The sequence below is a fragment of the Lolium rigidum genome, chromosome 4, assembly GCF_022539505.1.
Source record: "Lolium rigidum isolate FL_2022 chromosome 4, APGP_CSIRO_Lrig_0.1, whole genome shotgun sequence".
Taxonomy (NCBI): domain Eukaryota; kingdom Viridiplantae; phylum Streptophyta; class Magnoliopsida; order Poales; family Poaceae; genus Lolium; species Lolium rigidum.
Window position 1 is genome coordinate 265269839 of NC_061511.1, and position 16419 is coordinate 265286257.

A 16419-nucleotide genomic window follows, 5' to 3' on the forward strand; every position below is an offset into this window, starting at 1 on the left:
CTAACATCAGAAGGTTCCAAGTGTACAAAAAAAGGACATAAAATTGTAAACAGTTCATCAGACTGTTTTATCTCCTACAAGTCTCAGGCCTTAGAGCATCTCCAGTCGCGTCCCCCAAACCGTCCCCCAAACCGCGCCGGATTGAGCGTTTGGGGGACGTGTTTCGTTCGTGCCGCGTTTGGCGGACGTCGCTCCCCAGTCGCGTCCCCCAAACAAAATTTCGCAAATTTTAAACTTGACTAGATTCGATTAGATTCGTCCAAACTTACATAGATTCGAACGAAATTTGACTAACTTTAAAACTAAACCTAATCTAGAACCACTTGCGGCGGCCGGAGGCGTCGTAGTACTGCCGGAAGTTGTACATCTCGTCGGTGACGACCTCCTGCTTGACGCGCTCGTCGACGGGCTCGTCCACGGGCTCGTCCTTCACCAAGCCGCTTGGTCCTGCCTCGCCGTCGTCGGTGAGGTCCACCAGCGGCTTGCCGGAGTCGCGGATGGACATGGCGATCGCCGCGTCCAGGTCGCCCTCCAGGCGTCCTTGTCGTCCATGGACGCCAAGAACGCCGCCCGCAGCCCCGGGCAGTCCTCGGGGTCGCCGCTGCCGGCGATGAGCCGCTGCCGCCGCTCGTACTCCGCCGGCAGCGCCGCCGCCGCGACGCTTCCTCCGGCTCCTCCTTCACCTCCGGCTTCGGGATGAGGAGGGCGCCGCCGCGCCTCCCTTGCTGCCGCCCGCTGCCGCTACCGCCACGCCTCGTGTTGACGGGCGTCGCCGGCTCCTCCTTGACCTCCCGTTTGGGAACGGTATACGGCGCCGACCGGTACGACGACGACGGCGTCGATCGCGCCGGCCCCGAGGAAGAAGAGTGCGAGGAGGACGAGTACGTCGTCCTCCTCGGCTGCCATTGAGGAGACGGCGGCGGCGACGACGGCATCTCCAGCCGCGGAGCGCCGTTGCGGAGGCCGCGGATGACGTTCTCGAGGGTGCGCCCCGGAACGCCCCAGAACAGGGTGCGGCCTTCCCTGTTCCAGCTGTTGGGCCCGCCGATGAGCCCATCGGTGCTGTGCAGCTCGACGTCGTACTTGGCCTTGAAGTACGTCGTCCACCAGTCGTCGTTGTCCTTGGCCGCCCATGTCGGATCCGCCCGCTCCTCGGCGGTGAGTTGAGCCCGACGGGCCTTGATGGCGTCCCGCCATTGCTGCGTGTCCGGCTCGGCGGCGGCGGGATGCCAATGCCGTTCACGGCCATCTTCCAGCCGCCGCCGCGCTGCGGCCGCCGCCGCTAGCGGCCGCACGTCCGGCGGGACCGGATACCGGGCGTGGTACGGCGCCCACGCCTCCGCCACGGTGAGGCTGCCGCGGCCGAAGCCGCTGCGCCGCGGCGATCTTGCGGGAGGACGACATTTTTTGAGCGGCGAGGAGAGGATCCGGGAAGGGGAGGCGGCGGCGACGAGAAGGATTATGATGAGCGGCGATAACTGGAGGGCGTCTTAAAACAGCGGCGGCAGCGGGTGGTTGCACGCAATAACTCCGGCGCGGACGGCCACGCGGCCATGCACGACGAGACGCGTCCCTGCGTCGCCCGGGAAAACAGGGACGCCATTAACGTCGCTTGACCAAAGGTAGGCGACGGGGTTTTAGCCTTCCGTGCCGCCGACGCGTCGGCCCCGCCACTCCCCGCCTCGCTGTTGTGTCCGGCGTCCCCGGAGCGTCCCCTGTGGGACGGGACGGGCTCGGGCGCCGGACACCGTATCGGGCCGCGCCGGACAAAAAAGGGCTTTGGGGGACGCGGCTGGAACGCTTTTTTTGTCCGGCGCGCCCCAAATCGCTTTGGGGGACGGTTTGGGGGACGCGACTGGAGATGCTCTTATAACCGCGACGTGAGTCTCGACATTAGGATTACAATAACACACACTTAGGCGTTAAGATGTCTTGTTTAAGCTAATTTATTACACTCGAGCTGGGAACGTTGCCCGGAGGAGGAAAGTTTAGATCTAACGGCTGCGTAACGCTTCGTTCAGTTAACTGAAGTGTGGGCTTATGGAGCAATTCAGTTCGGCGGTATATGATGCAAACAACGTAATCTGGGTTTTGCTGCATTGACACACCATTTTCCTATTTCTATGAAACCTGCATGATGCCACGAAGATTACAAAACAAGTGCCTTCTTCCTGCTGTATGTATTTCACCATATACTACGGTCTTGTCAGCGTCAGGAACTATATTGAAGAGGAATAGTACCACCGGCCCCATGGGCGAATTCCAGATGGATACTTGCAACACCCTTTTTGATGCTTGGAAACTATGCAAAAGAGAACACCAGCGAGACGAATGGGCAAATAAATAGCGTTAACGAAGAGAACAATGCGGTTGAGGAAGTACAACTGAAAAATAACCAGGATTAAATTAACACATCACTAGTAGTCTCCCCTTGACTATCCACTCGTCACTTCTACAAATCACACAACAGGAACATTGCCACAAGTGCAGCTCCGGGAGGTTAGCCTTGGTTACAGCAAGAAGAACTGCGAGTAGAGGAGCTCGCGTATCTTGTAGTAGTCCTCGCACAGCGGGCCCTCAATCACGATTTGCTGAGAACCCGTGCTGCCCTGCAATGCATGACATTGTGTGTCAGAGACGAATGAGAAAATTGCAACAAAAAAAACCACAATTCAGGCTAGGGTTTTAAAATACCACCACAATCAAAATTTTCGCAAAAAACACTAAATAGAGCAATTTTGAATTGTGGTGTTTTTTTAACCCTATCCCGAATTGTGGTGGATTTTTTAAACCCTAACCGACTGAAGTAGTAAACGAACAAAATCGAGGGGGCATAAAATGGATAGCTTTCGCGATGAACTGGGAGTCGGTTTGTCATGCCTGTTCTAGAGTTTGTTTTGTGGTACCACTTGGACATAGGAGGACCGTGGAGACCGAAGTTTGGCAAAAACATTGTGGCTTCTCAGAATTACGGCTAAATGTATAGCAGATCGAGTGGTTAGTTACCTTTTGGTTAGAATCGCCAATCTTGCGCACCGTGATGTACTCGCCACAACGTAGAGCACCGCCAGAAAACTCGACCTGCAAAAAATATTCTTAGCGTTTCATCTTGATGGTTTGAGAGTATGTGACCAGCGATTAGTTTGATGCACATACTGAAACCAAAACGTGGAGGACAGGATGACCAAGGAATTCATAAATTCATAAATTTAAAACAGAGGCCTACCTGTAAACCTTTATTTGCAAGGAATTGCTTGAAATCAGCCAATTTCAGATCACCGACAAGAACTGGTTTATGGGCTGATGGAGTTGATGAGGGTGGTAGCAAAGTAAGCTTCTCGTCCACTTTCCCAACTTCTGCATCAACCCACGCAATTTCATGCTCACCTAACTACAGATAGTGGTAGTGTCAGGGCCAGTGTTTTATTATGGTAAAAACTCATAGTGATGTAAACAAACACCAAAGTGAAGAAATCAACAAATAACCAAATGAAACACATGGGCGAACAGCCAAACACTATGGTCAGTGGCTATAGACTGAGAACAGGTAGTCTCTGGTGGTTACTGGCTCGGAGTTGATGAGCAAATTCAAGGGGTTACTGGGTTAGACAATAGTTAGGTTCTTATGGCTGGTGACTAGCTGGGAAATGGAACGGGCTGCCTGGTTAATAAGCAATAACACTGTTTTGTAACAGCAAAAGGAGCTCTAGTCTTTTCCTTTGTTTGCTAATAGGGGAGCTCTGAATGGGCTCTGAGTAGAGCTCGGCTACTCAAAGAGAGAACTCGAACCATTAGATTGCTAGCTTTACTTAAGTCAAGTTCATATCATGGCACGATCTCCACATCAAGATGACTTTAACATCAGTGAAGAGATGAAATTAATTAACAATAAAGGAATCAAATATAGCTCGTACCTTCTTAGAAATGACATTGCTCATGAACTTCTCTGAAAGTTGTACCTGAAATTTCATAAGTCAGACAAAATTAGCAAGTATGTATATACCTATTTGATTGGTAGCAAACTTACATTAGCCTCCATGCTTAAATAAACAATGGCATATACAAATATTGAGCATCATGATGGTGCAATGACTTCAGTAATTGACAATGCCTATTATTCACTAATCCGGAGAATCATGATGGTGGGTGCAGTGACTTCAGAATAAGAATTAATACACCAGTATCTGAGGGTGACTTTACTTTCCTAATCTCCTAAGTAGAACTCTAATATATAGGGGCTTATCAGTTGACAAACTAACCTTGTAAGCACATAAATCTGATGTTACATCAATTGTTTCTTCTAACTGAGGAGCATAAACATGCAGGTCTGAGTTCTTCGCACAATGCATTTTCAAATGTTCAGTAGCTTCTGCAGATCCATGCACCAAAACCTGGAAAGTATGAGAAGAGGTTCAGGATGTGCTACAGATTTCACATACAGCGCAAGTACTGATCACAACCACTGCAACTGCAGGTCGCTGATATCACACACGTCACATGGTAAACCAAAAAAAAAAAGAATCACCAAAGTAATTATCTACACAAAGTCTATGGTGGCATGCCCACCTTCGAGTGGATAGACATGCAAAGTGAGATTCACATGATATATGGATTCAATAATGCAAGTGCTTCAGAACATAGTCTCAGAGAGAATTCAGAGATATCTTTAACTATGAAAAGGACAAATGACATGAGTGAACAGAAAAATCAAAAGGGAGCAAATGAGTTAAAACTGTAAGATCAAAGCCATACATACTGTACAGTAAAATATTCTAACTGAAGACACGTACAAGTTTCAGTGGGGCCACATGAGCAATAACTGATTTTACGGAACGGCCATCGGACCGACCTTCAAAGTCCATATATGCCAATGAGCACTTCACTTGCACCTGAAAAATGCCAAATATTCTTAAACAGATGGAAAAATTCAATCTAGATAGACGTAAGGCTATCACTTTGATATAGATGCAGATACTAAATAAAAGAGACAGAAGAGAACTTACTGTCATCTCATTTGAAATCACTTTTGATGGTGCTGAATCAAGGAGCAGGCGTGCTGATCCCTCATCAAGCTTACCATCCATACCATCTCCAGCACCCTGAGAGAAAACATGCCCTTAATAACCTAGAGTAAATCTAAACTATATAAGACCACTTCACCTTAAGTAAAAACAAATGAACACCGCTGAAGTTGGAAAGGAAGTTCCATCTGTTTTCCACTTCATTTAAAGTTTCTTGCAGTTTTCAATAAGGGAAACAGTCTCCAAAGAAATGACAGTGGCACAATAATCATAATGACAGGCATGCAACTAAGTGACAATGGACTAAAGTCTAAACACAAACTGAGTAGTCAAAAGGAACAGCAAGTGCATAAGCGAACTTACGAGCATCAAATTATTATCCATTTCATCTTGTTTCATCATATAATCATCAGGATTGATAACCTCACCGAAGTCATCCCAGTCAGCAGTATTTTCAAAGAAAGGAAACATAGGAGCAACACTGGTCGCCGGAGGGACAAATCCATCAATTAGAATATCCACACTCCCGCCAACATTTGAGCCAGCTGATGGAACCAGAAAGTAAAGAAGGGCAGTTAACTACATACAACAGATACCCAAAAAAAAAACTACATAAAACAGATATGTTACCATCGTTTTGCTTGTTCGGTACAGTGAATAAGAATGAAACAGGGATATTGAACTACATCAGATCAAAACACAAGACAGGCAGAAAAGGAGAAGTAGAATAGTCATATAAACAGAGTAAGAGAAACTTTTCTAGATGAACTAAAAGTGGCTATCAGGAAATATATAATATTCCAAACTATAATATGCCATTGCAAATGTGATATGATTAGGTAAGATAGCCCACGTATGCTCCGAAAAATGTGTAACCATCTTATACCATTTGGATCATCAAGAGAAAAAAATCTTATACCATTGGATGATTTACAAGACAAGCTTGCATCGACAGCCATGGGAGCAGAAGCCTTTGCATTTGATCCCTGAGAAGCCTTTAGCTCCTCCTCCTTGCTGAGGCTAGCCTTTAGCGCTTCTTCCTTTTTTACCCGTTCTTGTTCCTCTTCATAAGCTTTCAGCTCATCACCAACTAAAGGAATTCGTTTGCTCATAGTCACTTTTACAGCTTTGGGGGGTGGATCCACTTGAAGCATGCGAGCAAGAGTCCCAAACTGGAATGCCAAAATTTTCTAATCAGACATTTGTTTATGCATAGACATCCAATGCACGAATTCTGCTACTAAATGAAATAAACGAAGACATTTCATCATTCTTTGCAGTCAACTATGGAACATGACACAGAGATAATGGTAAATTTTGGAGAAGTGAGGCTTTATAATTTCTTTTCCATCAGGAATAAAAGATCAATTCAGCGGATGATTTCACTTAAAGCAACTTTGGCTCATGCTCTTTACATATCCAAAGTTTCAACTATGTGTTATCAAGGCCTCTAGTCATTTATACCTTCAAATCTCCATAATTCCTATAACTATTTATTTAGGGTGGCAAGCTACTGAAGATATGTGAAGATTGAAGAGAACTGTGATCCATTTGGAGAAGCTGAACAAATGGATGTACCTGTCCTTTCTCAGTAAAAAGCACCAGGTTTTTTGCTTCATTTGCCATATCAACAAATATGTCATGAGAAAAGCCAACCTCCAAGCTTGACATGGACGCTAGAACCACCTGCTAAGTATCTGTTAACTTCAAGGTTCCAAAAGTATGGTAGACATATACATTGTTACTCTAACCTTTGGAGCATCTCCCAGTTTCTCCAGCTCTTCTTTGTTAATTATCAGTGAAACATATCTGCAACAGAGACAGTTCTAAGAAATAACACAAGGATCACATGGACAATTGGACAGCCTAGAAAATAAATTTAAAAAGGCTCTGATCACAATATTCTAAGAACAGAACTCCAAAGAAAGAATATATCTGTTCCTCCACTGGAGCAACAGAGGGAAAGCATGTTCATGTCAAGGTAAACGGTATACCTTAATAAAAAGGCATTATCTCTAGTGTGTTCAAAAGACTTTGAGATTGAATCACTCATCCATTCAAGAAAACTCTTGACAAAATCAATAGTACTTGTAGAAACATTTGTCAGAAAGTAGATAGGATAGACCAAATGTCGTTGAGCCCAGTACTGAAAGGCAAGGAGATAAGAAGTTAGCATAGCATGACAGGATAAAAGAGTACAGTGATAATAAATGACGATTTCACCTGCTCCATTATTAAAAGAAGTTCTAGCACTCTACCGGCTGTATCAACAGGCAGTAACACGCTACCACCATTTGATAGAACTTTCACCATTGAATCTGCATAGAACAGGGTGACACTTCAACTAAGAGCTTTTGATATATAATGCAAGGAAAATAACCTGCAAACAAGTAATGATTTGGTAGCTAGTCCAGCAATGTACCAATAAAATCTTGATCCTGCTGCCTTTTGTAGACTTGATTGTTCAAGGCATTGTAAGCATCAGTAATCAAAACAGCTGGCCGTACAAAAGATCCAAGGGCAGTACCATTCAAATGTCTGAAAAGGCACATCGGTGTTAGCTATTTAAGCTACAGAGTACAAAATCTGTACAGGACAGACACAACAGAGGATCTAACCTCTCTTTTCGGTGGTTGAAATCAACAGCGTAGATGACATCCTCCCCATCTTTTGTTATCTTCCATACTGTACCACCCAAAAGATGCCCAGACACATGCGGTGCAATCACTATTCCTTCACCTTTATCTGCCAAGAAACGGTTACTGAGAGAATACAGCTGACTAGCTGAGCATACTGAAGTGGTGTACATCAACATGATCTCACTAACCTTTAAGAAGGTGGTTTTGTGAGTATTTCAGCCTGACGACATTCTGGAATGCAGCATCTATATCATCCAAAGTGAACAAGTCAAAGTCTGCAACTTGCTGCGAAAGAGGCATTAAAAATTGGTAAGAGTCCTCCATGAACGATGAAGAGTGAGAAACGACAATGTAGGCGGGCGTCTATTTGGTGAGGTTCCGATGCAATTAACAAGGAGGATATGTATACTGGAAACACATATGGTTAGACAAGCACAAACAGTTACGAATTACAACAATGGTCGCAAAAGAAGCTTACCCATCGAGATAGGAAATAATCATACATAGTCAAAAGTCCAAGCCTAAACACAGGTTCTGTCGCATACACTGGTGCAGATAATCCAAGATGTTTCATAGCATAGGGCAAAGCTCCCAGATGCATCATGTCAGGGTGAGACAGAAGAACGGCATCTATTGTTGGCGCAACCCTGAAAAGATACGAGACATACTCATCTGCATAAGTAAAAACAAAATTCAATATGTTTGGACTGAAATGAGCTACTAAATCCATGTGATGTTGCTTCGTCGGTAAGGAAAACAAACAAAACAAATTTCTCCGCTGAGGACAATGAAATGCAAGTATAACAGCCTGAGAGTACATGTCAGAGGTTATCTACTGATGCTTATTAATTACAGTGACACATTCATGATTAACGGTGAACACACCATGGGCAGAGTCAACGTATTGGGGGGAAACTGTCCCCACTAGAATCTCTTATCTCCTTGTAAAAGCAAGCATAAAGAGTGGTTTATTGCCCCCTCTCAATTCTCATCCTGGGTCTGCCCCTGGAACACACCCCTTGCTAGTTGGTATTCCATGATATGGATGCATGCCTGCGCCTAAATTTGTGCAAATTAACATAAACACATGCACACTGACACACATAGAAATAATATTCGCTCGATTCAACAAGTCAATTCCCTAGCTGGCGCAATTCGTCGAGCAGGTGGCGCGCGTCCGGCGAGGCAACCTCACCAACGAACACGCAGGCATGATAGCACCGACAACCGAGACAACCGAGTGTACGAGCAAGCAAGCTCGCGGGGGGCGGAACGAATGCTGGGACAGGTAGGTGCTGGCGGGGTACCTTGCGAGGGGCTGGAGCACGGCGGGGTCGCAGTGGTCGGTCCAGCCGCAGTCGAGGAGGAAGCGGAAGCCGTCGACGGCGAGCAGGTAGCAGAGGGGGCCCTCGCCGTACGCGCCGCTCAGCGGCGTCACCTGCACCGACGTCCCCATCCCTTGGCCGGCGGCGACGGCGAAGACGGCGAGGTGGAGAGTGGAGTCCGACCGGCGGTTTCGGGCGGCGCGTTTGTGACCGAAGTCGGGAACCCGGCCCAGCCCATTCGCTGGACAGTATAGATGGAGGAAGGTGCGTGAGTGAAACTGGGCCGGGCTGTGATGGGCTCTGGATGGCAATTCGGTCCGTATGGGTCGATCAATTGATGCTTCTTCATTGACTCAAAAAAAAATTGATGCTTCTTTAACGGGAATGGCGATACCATTGCTAGTTGCCTCTGCCCTGGCTGACTTTTGATGCTCGCCTTGCAGTCGCAGCAGGCGGGTCTTGACTCGTGGCTTGTGAGAAAGAGGGGAGAAGGAGAACGGTATGGTATTACATGTCGCGCGCGTACGCTTATTACCGGGAACTTTGGTTTCTATAGATTGTTTTAACTTCGGAAAACACCTTGCGTCTGTAGTCCAACGGTTAGGATAATTGCCTTCCAAGCAATAGACCCGGGTTCGACTCCCGGCAGACGCATTTTGTTTTTGTGTTGGCTGAATCCCCTCTTGGTCTAGATTTTTGCTATAACCAGTAATTAAGCACTATATAACATGTTTTTCCAAGCTTTTTGTTCGGAGGAGAAAGAACACATGTGATGTTTAGAATAAAATTGGAAGCATCAGATCGGCTATATACGTATATAGCTTGAATGCAAAAGATCTCAAACTTGTTCTAACTTCTAAGAGCATGTCTAACAGACCCCCTAAACCACGCCGGACTTGTATAATTCCGGCGGTATACGGGGTGCGGGCGAAAATGGCCGTCTAGCAGACCCCTAAACGGTTCACCCCGTATCTAAAATATACAGGGTCCTGGGAATTTTCTCCCTCGCCCCTTACTTATAGAGGGTGGAGGGGCTTGTAGGGGGTGAAAACTGCACTCTGCACCACCGGACCTCGCCGCGCCGCCGCCAAACAAACTCCACTCCGGCGACCAATTCCAGCCAACGAGCTCTAAATTCTATCAAATCTCTACCAATTTCTTTCAACCCATCAAGATTTCTATCAAATAATGAAAAAACTAGATGAATTTTGAAGCAAAATTCCGCGTTCTCCCACTCGGGGCGGAGCCGGCGGGGACGGGGCGGAACCGGCGCCGGCGCGGGCAGGGCGGGTGCGCCGCGACGGGGCAGGGCCGAGGTGGCCATGGCGGCCCGAGGCGGCACAAGGCGACGGGGGTCATGGCGGCCCGAGGCGGCACAAGGCGACGGGGGCCATGGCGGCCCGAGGCGGCGGAAGGCGACGGGGCCGCCCGCGGCCCGAGAAGCGGGGCGAGGCGGCGGGGCGGCGCGTGGCAGCAGCTCGGGGCGGCATGTCCGGTGGTGCGGGGCGGCGGAGTCCGGCGGCGGGGCCGCGGCGCGAAGAGATGAAAAAAGAAGCATATTCCTCTTTTACAGTTTTCGTATACGGGGACTGCTAGACGGGAGGCGTTTTTGTCCGGTTAAAAGTACTCGCGTTTTATATACAGGGTCCTCTACACATGTTTTACGGAGCGGAAATTTAGGGAGTCTGTTAGACATGCTCTAACCAAAGAGAAGAACCGCTTCTTTCTTCTCCATCAGAAACTGGACCCGGCCTTCAAGTTGTGTACGAGCTACAAACAGAACATGTATGAAGACTACAGAAGTATAATTAAATCACATTGTAAAAAAAAAACATTACCACTGTACACATGGCTTCTACACAATTATAACCGCCTTTTTCACTAACATGCATGAACAACAAGAAACTCTAGCAACTCACTGAGCAAATCACAACTGTGATTAAAATATGTTGCTGAATGTAGAGCGCGGGAAGAAATAATTTCTCAACAAATGATATGGGCCGATTAAAAAATTTCCATGGCTTGAGTTTTACACCAACCCTGTGTCCATTACTTCAGGTATACTCTTTATCAAAATGACAAGCAAGCCTTTGGCGTGTTCTGAAGAAGAAAAAAAAAAGTACTCTAGAAATTGGGACCCAGAACTAACATTAAAGGATATAATTAGTTGTCGCTCACAAAAATGCATGACCATAATCCTGACAGATAATCCATAGAGCTTACATGAATCTTGGAGCCTTTCACATTGTTCTAGATAAGCTTGAACCCACTGCCTGTTTTGACAACAAACAATTGATGCAATGTCTGCAGTTTTGTTTTCTTAGAATCCTTGATCATCATGCGAAATTAAAACTCCGGAGAAGTAAACATGGCAGCGCACAATTATCTCAGGTGTTGTCTATCTTCTGCATTCCATGCACAAGCTCTCTTGCAGTCTAAGAGAAATTCTTAAAACCCAGTATAATTGGTACCACAAATGAAATGTTGTCAGCCACAATCAAAATAATGGAAAATGCATCAATTGATAGTGGCAGGCATCTAGGTGGACATAGAAACAGTTATAATGAAACATCCTGAATGTTTTCGACAAAACAGTTCAGTCAACGATAAATACTATTTTGTATTCAGTAAAATAGATAAATATTTTTGCGTCGAAACCCCCCTCTACATAGAGTTACTCACTCATGGTGATGGAGAGTGAGCATATGGTTGATGCAGACGGTGACATAGGCATCCCCAGTGGGCCTGCCGAAGATGGTACCCGGGGTTTACTGAAGGCCCACGACCCGAAGGATAAGAATAATCGGAAGCCCAAATTATTATTAAGGAAAGCTAGAGTTGTATTAGGAAGCAATACTTGTAATCTTGCGGGATGAGTTGGAAACCCTCCCGGACTCTGTAACTTGTGTATTATGAATCCCTCGGCTCCGCCTCCTATATAAGGGGGGGGGGTCAAGGGACAAAGAGAGGATCGAATCATTGTCTCACAAACCCTAGTTTTCATATCGTCGAGTACTTTTCGGCTGAAACCTTCGAGATCTACTTGCCCTCTACATCCAACGAAACTCTAGTCTACAACACGTAGGCATTGACAAGTTAATACCTTGTCAAAGTGTGTTGATGATGATGGTGGAGAAAATGGCGTTGAAATCCCCACTCTGGCATGGAGACCAGGACCAATCTAACCCCGAAACAAAGATCATGGTGGTGACGATGCTCTGTTTTGCAAAAAGCTATGTACGTCCTCCTGGGAGGATAGAATTTAGGAGTATATAAGGAGGTACACGAAAGGAGGAGGCGAGACGAGGTCCGAGGGCCAAACGGGCTTGGGTGGCGTGGTGCGGCCGATACTCGCTTGAGCCTCGTGGCTCCTCTCGTGATGTTCCAATGCCCAATATCCTTATTTCCGTGAAAATTTTGCGTGATATTTTTCTCGATTTTATTTCCTGCGAAAATAGACAAAAAGAAGACTTTTACTAAAAACAACGTCATTCAGCAGTTTTATTCAAGTATGGTGAGATTCCGGAGCAAATCATAGAGCAAAGTATTTGGAAAATTAAATACATTTGAGATGTATCAGGCATCCTGCTTGATCTTGATGAGAACGCTTCAAGCTCCATTCAACATGGAAAGCTTCACTGGATCATTTTTGTCGTCGTGACGATTCATAATTTTCTCCTCCATACACCACTATTGGGTAGCTTCGTTAAATCACATCTTCAAATGTCCATTATCCCAAATGGACGGCAAGCTTCATGTATGATATTCTTGATATGCTCATCTTGAACTTGCCTTCTCAACCTTGATGATGATCACCACTTAATCTCATCCTCTAGAGGGCTATATGAGATCTTGCTTTTGATGCATCCCCATGAAAAGATACCTAACCCACATAAACAACACAAATAAACATATATGATGGATTAGTTCACAAACTATAATTGACATAGATTATCACACCACAAGATCACATGGTCCCATGTAGTACATTCTTTATGTTTCATGTACGTGTTGGCCAACTTGAATCTAATTTTCGCTCTTAGTTTTAGCCAACCTTGTATCTTCTCATGATCTATCACAATATCTTGCGGTACATAAAGAATTATTCATTTGATTGCATGCTATAAACCTTAGTCAGAAAACCATAGCTCAACTCGTGAGTCTATCATGATACCGGCTTAGAGCCAGATATTGAGTTCATCTCTTGAAATCAAACTCTCAAGATCTTGATCACATCATATTCTTCTATTCAAATCGATATTTTTGACGCCAATGCACAAGGTATATCTTTGTCTTCACGACATCCACACTTAAATCCAGCATGGTCTTCAAGTAATAGCTATGGAATAGTCCTTCATATAAAAGTCAATGCAAACATTAGTTCATATGGATTGTCATTAATTACCAAAATGACATATAGTGGCAGTGTATCCTTACAGTTATGTGTTAATCCTTATGCTTCTTTTTTTTACACATTTGTTCTGGATGATGTTCCCCATATGTCATTTATCAAGTTATATGGAAATTGTAGCGTAGTTTTGTTCCGTATAGTTGTTGATCCCATATACTTTTTAGTGACATTCTTCGTGATGCAATGGATGATTATCATGTTGTATCATAGTACAATTTCCCAATGAACCCACAGGTCGTGTGGTATCTTTCTTATAAAAAAGAAAGAAAATGCTCACCTATATATATAGATACTTGTATAGGAGGATATTGTTGAGGGTTTTTTTCACGTCTTGCTCGGTCCACCGGTGAGTTCCCGGTATATTCATATGAATATAGTACATATCACATTGTCGCGATTTGTGAACAATAAAAACATGCTCAGGACCAACCTGGATGGAAAAATCCCTATGCCAAAACACAATGGTTACACAAAAATAGAAGGATACATGGAAACCATGAACACATGAAATTTCGAGGTTCACTTTGAGAATCAACATCTCACAGTTAGTAGGCACCTGTAATTTTTTTTTAGAGAAACAACGTGGTCTAATGGTTAGTATCCCTTGATTTATTTGCTTATGAATAAACTATAGGTAAATTCTCTCGCCGGAATATACATTCAACGCAATTGCGGGCTTCATGGATAGATTGAGTTGGTTATATAAATACATACAAACCTCAAGCTGACTTTCGTCGTCAAAACATGCCATGGATTATCGATTTATGTACATCTAAACTTGGTACTCGTACCGTATTTTGGGGTGCATCAATGTGGGTACGACATAAAAGGGTAAGGATATCTCATCGCGGCTGATTACACGCAAGCAAAATGGCTAAACATCCCTCATTAAAACATCCTAATAGATGGGATACGATAGGTACGCATACATCACTAATGGCCAAAATTTAGAAGATGAGGAGACCTTATCGCGATTTATTACACGCAGCTAAAACAAATAATTATCCATCATTAAAACACTCGAATAGGCTGGAGGTTGAGGGAGCCTTATCGAGATAAATACACCTTATTATATTTGCCAATATATTGAATATGTTGAGTTTATTATTTATGCAAACTTTTTTATTCCAAATTTGCTAAATAACCCTCTAATATACACAATGTTTTGTTGGTTAAAACTTAAAAAATGAATTACATAGAATATTGTCCAGTCCAAGTCCGTAAACCGCGAGATGCAACCAAAATACAAATATGACAGAATGTAGGAGAAAAATGAAAACATAAAGCTATCAAATTGTTCTCGGTTTCAAATGCCAGAAGTCGCCATTGTAGTAGTACCCTGGACATAATATCGAAACTCTTTACGAGCATCCAAATGTGGTTAGGTACATTGTTAGTTTGGATACGATTCAATGCATTCCAAAGACGCCGCGAAACTTCGGTTTCTGTATGCTCGTACCGAAACTTATCGCGACAAACTTCTGTGTTTATCTTATCTGTTTCTCAAAAACATTTGATTAATGAAAATTCATGAACTATGTCTTCACATTTTTTTATTTGGTAATAAATCAGTAGTTTTTAGAATGAGGTACTGTTTTAGAAAGTTCCCATGGGCTGGAATGCCCATAAAACCCACCACCCAGGACGACCAACAAGGCCGGCAAAGCAAACCCGATAAGCACACGAAGGCAAAGGCAAAAAAAATCCACTGTTCCGTCCCCTTCGTTCTCGCTCGCTCGCCGCCTCGCCCCAATGTGGCCTTCCTGGGTGAAGAAACGCGCTCCCAGCTCCACCTCCACCCCATGCCCATCCATCGAGCTCGTCGCCGCTGCCGCCACCCCCTCCCTCAAAGACATCCTCTCCCTGCTCCACCCGGAGCCTGCTGCCAACCCGCCGCAGCCCGGCGCGCCGTCGCCGCGCGTCTTCCATCGTCTCCGCGTCGCGGCCTCCGCTCTCCGGCTCCTCCGCGCCCTCCAGCCGGCGCAGGTCGCCGCCGGGGAGGAAACCCAGGTCGCCTGCGAAGAGGAAACTCAGGTCGCCTGCGAAGAGGAAGCGCAGGCCGCCGCCGCCGCCGAGCAGGAAGGCGGGCGGCTGGTGCTGTACTTCACCTCGCTCCAGGCCATCCGCCGCACCTTCGAGGACTGCAGCGCCGTGCGCGCCATCCTGCGGGGGCTGCGCGCCGCCGTCGACGAGCGCGACCTCTCCATGGACGCCAGCTTCGCCCCGGAGCTCGCCGCGCTCCTGCCAGGCCGCCCCCGCGCCGACGTGACCCTGCCCCAGCTCTTCGTCCGCGGCCGGCACCTCGGCGGCGCCGAGGAGGTCCGCCGCCTCCACGAGTCCGGCCAGCTCGCCCGCATCGTCGTGCCCGCGCCCGCCCCCTGCGCCCGCTGCCGCGGCGTGCGCTTCGTGCTCTGCGGCAGCTGCAGCGGGAGCCACAAGCAGTTCACCCTGAAGATCAGCGGCGTCGGCGGCCGCTTCCGCGAGTGCGCCGACTGCAACACGAATGGCCTCGTCCGGTGCCCCGCCTGCTTCCCCCCGGCCGCCTGATCCAGATCCAGGTCCCCGGCGGCTGTGGCTGTGGTTCACCACCAATAACTCGAACTCTTTACTGCCGGCGGTACGACAGCTACGTCTCAGTTCTGTCCGTCAGGCGTCAGTGTCCTGCCTTGTCTGATCCTAGTAGTAGTATCTTTTACATGCAGGAATAGTTAAAAAAGTTCATGCGGAATAGTTCGATATACTTAGTCATTTAGTCAAAGTAGTTTAAACCGAGTTTGCAGATCATTGGCTTGGCATCTGGATTCTCGAGTTTTAATTTAGCTTTGGCGCTTTCATTAGAAACATTCGGAAGATTTTGCTGTTAATCTTTCTCCTCTCGTTGAGCCCAATCCTGGAGCCATACAAGATGTGAGATTATACAAGGGTCCATTATACAATCATATTACTATTTTATACTGTAGTATACTTGATACATCCGTGTTCAGTGTTCTTGTCTCTGCATGTGCGTTTTTCATATATGTTAT

The 16419-nt window shown here is 46.1% G+C and overlaps 2 protein-coding genes and 1 non-coding gene across 3 annotated transcripts; 2 read left to right on the top strand and 1 right to left on the bottom strand.

Moving 5' to 3' along the window:
* Positions 1-2324: 2324 nt before the first annotated feature.
* Positions 2325-9142, bottom strand: LOC124707664 (cleavage and polyadenylation specificity factor subunit 2). The gene is made up of 18 exons (XM_047239326.1): positions 8968-9142; positions 8139-8307; positions 7849-7945; positions 7640-7766; positions 7444-7559; positions 7245-7339; positions 7016-7167; positions 6773-6830; positions 6600-6707; positions 5941-6193; positions 5385-5566; positions 5004-5099; positions 4791-4889; positions 4260-4391; positions 3915-3959; positions 3227-3391; positions 3007-3081; positions 2325-2609 (listed from the first exon to the last, which is right to left on the bottom strand). The coding sequence occupies exons 1-18, from the start codon at positions 9114-9116 to the stop codon at positions 2511-2513; spliced, it is 2217 nt and encodes a 738-aa protein (XP_047095282.1). The 5' UTR covers positions 9117-9142; the 3' UTR covers positions 2325-2510.
* Positions 9143-9567: 425 nt separating this feature from the next.
* TRNAG-UCC lies at positions 9568-9639 on the top strand. Its single transcript has one exon. It is a non-coding gene; the product is annotated as a tRNA-Gly (tRNA).
* Positions 9640-15148: 5509 nt separating this feature from the next.
* On the top strand, positions 15149-15943 carry LOC124648720 (uncharacterized protein At5g39865-like). Its single transcript, XM_047188433.1, has 2 exons — positions 15149-15382; positions 15455-15943. Exons 1-2 carry the CDS (start codon positions 15149-15151, stop codon positions 15941-15943), a joined length of 723 nt encoding a protein of 240 aa, XP_047044389.1.
* The last annotated feature ends 476 nt before the right edge of the window (positions 15944-16419 follow it).